This window comes from Vitis vinifera, chromosome 10 (assembly GCF_030704535.1).
Source record: "Vitis vinifera cultivar Pinot Noir 40024 chromosome 10, ASM3070453v1".
NCBI lineage: Eukaryota > Viridiplantae > Streptophyta > Magnoliopsida > Vitales > Vitaceae > Vitis > Vitis vinifera.
In genome coordinates, this window is record NC_081814.1 from 16,096,002 (window position 1) to 16,104,934 (window position 8,933).

Sequence of the window (8,933 nt, forward strand, 5' to 3'; positions counted from 1 at the left end):
AATTTTATGAGAATTATTTTTATTTTGGTTACCAAACAGGCCCCAAGAGGGGATGAAAAAGTAAAGCGCTGCCTGGAAAAAGTTCTTCATCTGGATCTAGAAAACCTTGCTAAACTCTTGTTTGGTTTTAGTGAAAGTAAACGAAAAAGAAAATATGATACAAATTTAAGAAAGGGATATTTCTTTTTATTGAAGAAAAAACTAATAAAAGTTAAGGTGAAGAGAAAAATTATGAGATTCAAGTATGTCCTCTTTCATTCTTTATTCTTTGTTTCATAATTTCTATGAAAACCATCTTCAAATGTACTTATTTCTAATGTTACACTTCTAAATTTCATTGAATAGTTTTTCCAAAAAATAAAAAAGGTCCTATTCAAAGAAAATACCCCTTCTATTTTGCTGCTGCTTCTCCTCAGAACTCTCCGGGGCTGGGCAAATAGGACTTGGTTGGCTTTCTGAGAATTATTTAATATATGGTCTAATATCATCTTTTGTAGCCCTCAGGTTGGTCTGATAAAAAGAGAGGGTAGCATTTGTAGATGAAGCAAAATACATGACGTGACTCCAATGTAAAAGAAAAAAAGGAGATACAAGAAGAGACATACAAAATCTATCCTGCAACATCCAGGTAGATCAAAATGCACCTCAGTAACAAAAACATGACAAAGCAGCATCAGATCCACTGGGTTTTGCCTACATTTAAAATTGGATAATCATTCTATCCATCATTGGCAAGCACAAAATTAGACAACCAAAATTATGTCTGCACTAAGAGAAACAATTCAAGTGACGAATTCCATTACAGGGTGGATTACCTATTAAATCATCAACAAAATAACCATGAGGAGGATTAGTAAGCAGCTAAACGAGCTCAATGTAAGCCATTGGTGCATTGTCCCCTCGCCTTGGCAGAGTTCTAATTATTCTTGTGTAACCTCCATTCCTGTCCCCATACCTATCTGGGACTTCAGCAAATAATGCATGGACAATCTGTTTTTCATAAATAAACCCAAGTGCCTGTCTCCTCTTATGAAGGGATCCATCCTTTGCCAATGTTATCATTTTATCAACATACTTTCTCATGGCACTTGCCCTTGCTCTAGTTGTTTTGATGCGACCATATTTAAGGAGCTGAGTAGTAAGGCCGCGAAGGAGTGCCCGACGCTGATCAGGGGGCCTATTGAGTTTGGGGACACGCCTCCCATGTCTCATGGCAGAGATTCGACCCCCATTGTCAATAATGGTGAAATTATGCTCAAAGCTAGTGGATTCTGCAAGAAGACAGACAAAAGCACTAAAATTTTCTTGGTGCCACCATGAACAGAAACTGGAAATAGAAAGAAGACTGCAGTAGTTGGTTTCTTTGAAAAATCAATTGCACAGTACTCATTACAACAGGGAAAATAATTGAAAGAATAACCAAGGCCATAGATATTGCATATATTTATCTTCTGAAGTCCCAGCACAAATATCATGCAGATGTTCTTATTCTAGCTTGTAAAGTGAAGTTGAGTTACTAAGTCATTCAATAGAGCAGCTGTATCAATATCCTACTTCTAATAGCCAAGAAAAGAGGAAACTAGATAACATTGTCAGGCTAAATGAATGATATGTCAGCTTGCAAAATGCTTGACCATTCATCCAGATTATTATACAAACACTTAGAGAAAGACAGCACATTTGCATTGACAAGCAATGTTTGGGTTTGTAACTTACCAGGTAGTAGTGAGAGCTAAAAATGCAATGCAAGAATAACACCAGTGCTCAAGTTATTAGGAATTACCAGAATATTTTTGGGTATAATTCAACACTTATTATTTTTATCCAAATTAGGATGACCAATGTTGTTACTTTGGTAATGGAGAAAAAGTAGTAAAAGAGTGATAGATCATCTCCTTCCCTGCTTATCAAAGAAAAAAGAAATCTCCTTCTCTAGCATGACAGTCTTCTCACTCTCATTTGTTTTCTTTAATTATCTCTAACATATTTCAATGTTGGACAACTTCCATTCATCGAATTTTTCACCATGAACAAAATTATCTTTCCTCCATTTCCACCCTTGTTAGAATCTTGGTCTTTTCTTAATATGTATTCACATTGGAAACCTAATCCATCATAGTACATATCCAAAAATGTTTTAATTAAGTCAATCAAGAACTGCTCCTGAATCAAGATGCCATTTTCTAAGCATGATGACGCCTAAAACTCAATAAAGCATCCATGGTTTCTTTCGTATAGGCAATTGTGGCTTCTTTTACATAATTGTGAACTTCTTTTCTTAAAAAGAGAATACCCTATTACTAAAGAGATACTTTTTAAGATTATAATGAGGATCCAAAATTCTCATTTACTTTCTTTTGCCTCCCCTGTACATATATCTACTCCTTGTAATCCTTAGAGTCTAGTCGTTTTATAGTTTCTCCTTTTCACAAAACTCAAGATCTCTCAATAGGTATCCAAATTCCCTTCTTTTTTTGTTTAACATCTGAGAGGAGTTAATTGATATAAATTTTTACAAGGTTTGACAACTGTAGTGGTTTCTAAATCCATAGTCCCCACAATCATTATTATTATTTATATCTACTCAATAGATTAGTTAGCATAGTGATTGGCTAGTAAAGAAACTATTACAGGAGAAAATAATATAGGATAAATTATGGAAGCAGTGCTCTAGCATTAACTTACAGATAGTTGAAATGAAGACTTTAATAATCCAGAATTTGTATGCATTCAGATGATAAATAAAACAAATAACCAGAACAAATTCAGACTAATTTATGGACATTTTGTTCATCTGAGTGTTCAATCCTTAAACCAAATAATCTTGGTCTTGTCTGGTTGCATCTTGTGAACTTAATCCTTTCGTGATCCATAATCCGAAAGCCTTATCATTGCTAACCATATTATACATTGTCTTTCTGGGTAAGAAGGAAAAAAACTTTTTAATTGCATTCAGCCAATCAAAAACTTCTTTTGAACGATGATGATAAAAAACTTCTATTTTTAAATCTTGATGTTGAGGATGCCTAAGAATATACAGAATCCTTACTTTCCATAGTTGGTCATCTGACTTGTTACTTTAGTTCTTAAAGTTTTACCATGTCTTATGTCACAGTTTACAGCACTCTCACATTTTCCTTCACATCTTTTCAGCACCATGGATAAGATGATCTATGGTGGAATCAATCCAAGAGGTGGAATAGATAACCATATTTTGAAAATTTTATAGCACTTGATACCATATGTTTTACATCTCAAGTGACACATATCACCAGTATGCATTGCCTCTTAACCAAATCTATAAGATTTATGATACATACAATGAACATACACCCGATTTGATTGTTCTAGCAGAGTCCGAGTCCATAGAAACAACTTTAAACTTCTTATCTTCAAAAAGAATGTTATGAATCCTACCATCTAAGAGGTACTTTAAGGTTCTAACAGAGCATTAAATACTCTCTTTCCCTCTCTTTTTGCCTCCCATATATATCTTCTTTTCAAGACACTTTAACATCCAACATCATGCTTTCTCCCTTCTCACAAAATTCAAGCTCTCTTAGCGAGTTTCCAAATTTACTCTAGTTTTTTCCCTTCTTATCTCTACTTGTTTCTACATACAAAGAGGACCGATCAAATACAAACATTCCAAGGATTCCAATAAAGTTAATGGCTTGTGAATCCATTCCTTTCGGTATATTAATCTTGAACAATTTAGAAATTTTAGTATGTTATCTCCATAAACTAGTTGCAACTCAGAAATCTAGCTCAAATTTAAAAGAAAAATGATTGTTTTCTAGATCTTTTAAATTAATGCAAGAACAATAAAATCAAATCTCCAACACCCAAAAGCTTAACATGCAAAGAAATGTTAAATTACTACCTGTCCAAAAGCACAAATGAGCCAACAGAATAATAGAAGCTAGTTAACACTTAATAAAATTCGGGAAAAGAAAAATCGAAGTAGAGAACTTTATAGAAAGGGCAATGCTAAATCACGCGTAGAAATAACAAGCGATAAGGTTAAACAGGAAGACAGAAGAAGAAAAGGGAGAGAATAACAAAGGGGAAACCATGGGAAAATGCTGCTTAATCCAGAATTATTATACAATCACAAACAAGAGTACAAACTAATTTAAACCCAGAGAACGGAATCAAAGAACGAGTACAACGAAAAAAGAAACAAGAATAGTGAAACGCATAAGCGGATTTACCTGGAGAAGAGAGAGAGAGGAGGGGGGAGAGAGGAGCGAGGCCTGTGAAAGAGGGAAGAATTGGCATGGGTTTAGGGCGAGTGAGTGTGATGCGAGAGGGAGCACAAAGAAGAGAAGGAAGGGAAGGGAGGGCTGATCTCAGCGTCGCCATGCTCCATGTGCAGCTAGCGCTACTCCCACACGCCATTCTCAATATCCGATACCTTCACCACCTCAATTCTCAGCTTGATGAACAGATAAGATTGGTCATCGTTTTTCCCTTTTTCCCCTTAGTTTATTTTTTATTTTTTTATCTTATTTATTTATTTTATTTTTTTTATATTTGGAGTTTTCATTTTTCTCTACGTCTTATGGGAAAAGAAGCTAGTTACTGATTATGTCTTCCATCCTAGAAAGAGTATGGTCATCCAAGGAAGGAAGAAACCATGGTTTTATTTGGATGGAACATATTTGGTAAACTTTTTGACAAACAAAAACAAATTATTTGAATTTTCTTTTTTCAAAATAGATTGTTTTTAGAATTAGTTTAAAATATTTTTAGTTAATTTTTATAGAGTATTTTGATCGATAATTGAGCATATGAAGAATAGACTAAATGTGTAGTATTTTCACGAGGAAATAGATCAAGAAAATTATTTTTCATATTTAAGTTTATATACAAAATATTGCTCTTGAAAATAATTGAGAACTATATTTTAACAACTATTATTAAAATTATTTTCAAAGAATTGGGAATTTTTTAACAATCAAAATTATTTTTAATAATTAAAATACATTACTCCCTTCAACTAATCAAATAAATCATTTATCTCTATAAGAAGGTACTTATTTTTCACAATAACTCTATTTAACTTCTTATGATTGTCAATTAAGGGTCTCCAAAAAGCCCGCGGCCCGCTTTAGGCCCGGCCCGACGGGCCAAAGCCCGGCCCAAGCCTGTTTATGGGCGGGCCGAGCCGCGGGCCTAAATTTAGGCACGGAGGGTCGGCCCGGCCCGTAGGCCTGCCCTTAGCCCCGCCCCTTTAAAAAATAATATACTTTATTTTTATATATATATAATTAATTCAATTAATAAGTATAAAAGGAATGTAGTTCAGTTGGTTAAAGTCTTGAAATTTAAGCATGAGGGGAGGGGTTTGAATCCCCCCTCTCCTTTCCTTTCTTTGAAAGCCATTTTGGCTTATTTTAAAAAGCCCGCCGGCCCGGCCCGCCCAGCTCGCCCCCCAGCCCGCCAGCCTGCTAGCCCGTGGGCCTAGCATTTTAGTATGGCCCGGCCCGAGCTGGGCCGCGGGCCTTCTATTTACGGTCTGGCCCGGCCCGCCCGTTGGAGACCCTTGTTGTCAATACATAATCTCAAGGTATCATCTCCATGGTGATGTATTTGGCCAAATAAAACCCTTATTTAACAATTCTTACTAATAGAGTTTTCAATTCTTGCAACTCAAGAGAATCATTCTATAGGATGCTATTGAAATAGGATATGTTCTTAGGTATACTTAAATAAAAAATTGAAACTCTCTATGTAGTCATAAACCTGGTATTTCATTTGGAAATATATCATGCAACTTTCTCACCACTGAAATTTTTGTAATGTTCTTCTGTGCCATTTCCTTAGTACGTAGACATGCTAGAAAACTTATTAATCGTTTCAACACATATTGAATATCACAAACCAGATGGTGTAAATGGAAAGCTAACACACTTCCCCATTAAAACAAATCTCAAATCCAACTAGAAAAAAGAATATTATTCTATGCTAATGAGAATGAATAAGTGCTCCATAGACTATTAACTAATCCATACCCAAGTAACATCATATTCAGTCATTTTTATAACCCTCAAATCAACCTAGAGCACTCTAGTCCCCAAGGTGATAACATTTTATGTAGAAGAGAAATAATATAGTGTGTTTTTATATTGTTTTTAAAAACTAGTGAAAAACACTTTTACTTGTTCTTTAAAAGTTGTCCTCTATTTCATTTTGTTTTTAAATCTGGAAACAGAGAACAATAACCAAACGATGTTCAAAGTTTTTAAAAACCGTTTTCTGTTTTTAAAAACAAAATTTTTTTTTAAAAAACTCCACCAAACAGTCTCATAACTTTACCATGTTCTTCCTACTCCCACTTTGGATTTTTAACTTTCATGTTAGAATCTTCGAATTCATCAAGTTAGCCAAATATGGTGGAAGATTTCTCTTCACAACCCATATTTGGTTGCCAAGAAAATAGAATAGAAAAAATGAAAAAAAAAAAAAGATTTATTAAAGAACTGAAAAAAAAGAGTTCAATTTCTTTCCTTCCATTCCTCTCTCCATAACTTTAATTTATCATCTTTAATACTCATTACTTCCTTATTTTGCCCTTGCATGGAACCTTCTCATACCTGTCAAGTTTTGAATCTTTCTCGAGGCATAATTGACATCTTACTTTACTTTGGTTAAAAATAACTTTTGTCTTTAGCATTCTTTTCATCTCTTAAACCTAAAATTAAACTCAAAATAAAATTTAGATCTATAACTAAGATTTTAGCATTAATTTAAGTTGGTGATTCAAGTCTTTTATAATGCATAAAACATAGTGTTTATATGCCATTAGAGCACATATTTTGGTTCTAATCAATACCTATCTCCTTTTGCCTCTATCACTTGACCTTTGAGGTGATCGAACCTAGCTACTTATAGTAGTTTTCTTGGTTCCTTACACTAGCAGGGGTAATTAGAGTGGTTGGTAGTAAGGCAACTGAACTTGGGAAGGTTGAAAAGGTAAAGATAGCCTTCGCTAAGAGATCCTTTAGGCTAAAACTGAATCTAAAATGCATGCCTCAATGGACAAACCCTCCACAAATTGTCATTTTCTTTCACTAACATAACATGTTCTATTGGTTGTTACACTATGAATACCTTGTCCACTCCCAACATAAAATGACATGCCCATTAGACATTAGCTTTGTTGTATCTGTTGTTGGTTTTGAGGTCTTATCTCGAAGCTTTCTCCTACTTTTTGCTTCCCTTTCCTACCTCTCCTCTACTCTTAAATTTATTTGTCATCCTTTGTATCATATTCAACCAACCAAGCTCTTTTGACTAACTCAAAGTATTCCCTTATAGCTAAGGGAACCATTCCATGTTTCATAGTAGGCCTCGATCCCTATTAGAATCTTCTTGCCTTCTCTTCTCCTCATTGATCATGCCCAAAGAAAATCTAAACAATTCAATAAATAAATAAATAAATGAGACTTATACTCTAACGTTTTTAGACTCATAAGCCACCAATATATCAAAATTATAATTTTTAGAATGCATTTTTGTGGAAATATGAGATTATGATTTGTAATTAAGTGCCAAGATTAGAGGGATTGTGTTAGAATATTTTCTATTTTTATGGATGAGAGAATCTCTCCTAATTAGTTATTGTTTCCTTAGAGATAGTGATTGTGCATATTATATGGCTTATATTAGGAATCCCACTTGTATATATATAGGTCACTTTGTATTCAGTTTTAACACAAAAAAAAGAAGAATATTTTCTTCATGGTATCAGAGCATTCAAATCTGAACCACATATAAAAAAAAAAATCATTTTTTTTCCATGGAGAGCAGAACAGAAGGATCAAACTCGAAGGTGACGTCCAGACCTGAAGCAGTTCACTCCGGCAGTGCCAGCACCACAGACGACATCATTCTTCCCATAGCAGGTCACAAACTCAATGGGCAAAATTTTATTCAATGGGCTTAGTCTGTTTGGATCTTCATCTGTGGGAAAGGTAAGGAAGAATACCTTACGGGAGCCATTGTTCAGCCGAAGGAAGATGATCCAGGATATCGAACCTGGAAGTTGGAAAATGGTATGGTGATGTCTTGGTTAATTAACTCTATGACCAATGACATAGGAGAAAACTTCATGTATTATGGCACAACAAAGGAGATATGGGATGCAGCTAGAGAGACCTACTCCAACATTGATAATACCTCGGCGATTTTTGAAATCAAGAGTATTCTCCAAGATCTTCGACAAGGAGATTCAACTGTTACCGAATATTTTAATATCCTTATACGGTATTGGCAACAACTTGATATTTATGAAGAATTGGTTTGGAAGTGTCCCGAAGATGGACTCCTATACAAGAAGGTCATTGAAAAGGAACGCATCTACAAATTTTTACTTGGCCTTAATAAGAATTTAGATGAGGTACGTGGAAGAGTTCTAAGTATTAAGCCATTACCTAGTGTTAGGGAAGTTTTTTCTGAAATTCGTAGAGAGGAAAGCAGACAAAAAGTGATGTTGGGAACCTAAAATTCCTCAAAAAATCTTGAGAACTCAGCCCTAGTTTCACGAGGAACCCAATCCAACAACAACAACCACCAAACGAAGAAGAATCGTCTATGGTGCGACCATTGTAGAAAACCTGGACACACGAAAGAGACTTGCTGGCATCTACACGGTAAACCTGCTGATTGGAAACCTTCTCGGCCACAGCAAAACAAAGAAGGCCGGGGTTACACCGTTGCAGCCAAAGAAGACACATCTGGCACTATCTCAAATCTGGTCCGTTTAGCAAAGAGCAATTGGAGGCACTACAAAAAATGTTTCAACAGACTCTTCAATCAACTGGAACAACTATTGGTACCGCATCTGTAGCCCAGAAAGGTATTTTTTTCCCATGCCCTAAATGTTAGACAGGAAAATCACACTACATGGATAGTGGACTCAGGAGCTT

General features: G+C 35.1%; 1 protein-coding gene across 1 annotated transcript; it reads right to left on the reverse strand.

Moving 5' to 3' along the window:
* Positions 1–602: 602 nt before the first annotated feature.
* LOC100263106 (large ribosomal subunit protein bL17c) lies at positions 603–4,485 on the reverse strand. The gene is made up of 2 exons (XM_002275947.5): positions 4,215–4,485; positions 603–1,271 (listed from the first exon to the last, which is right to left on the reverse strand). The coding sequence occupies exons 1-2, from the start codon at positions 4,399–4,401 to the stop codon at positions 862–864; spliced, it is 597 nt and encodes a 198-aa protein (XP_002275983.1). The 5' UTR covers positions 4,402–4,485; the 3' UTR covers positions 603–861.
* Positions 4,486–8,933: the final 4,448 nt, after the last annotated feature.

Bases quoted from the DNA above. Each gene is read 5' to 3' on its own strand.
- LOC100263106 (XM_002275947.5), bottom strand. From the start codon at position 4,401: ATGGCGTGTGGGAGTAGCGCTAGCTGCACATGGAGCATGGCGACGCTG. The intron at 1,272-4,214 runs GTAAATCCGCTT...GTCTTCTTGCAG, and splicing joins CCTCTCTCTCTCTTCTCCAG to AATCCACTAGCTTTGAGCAT.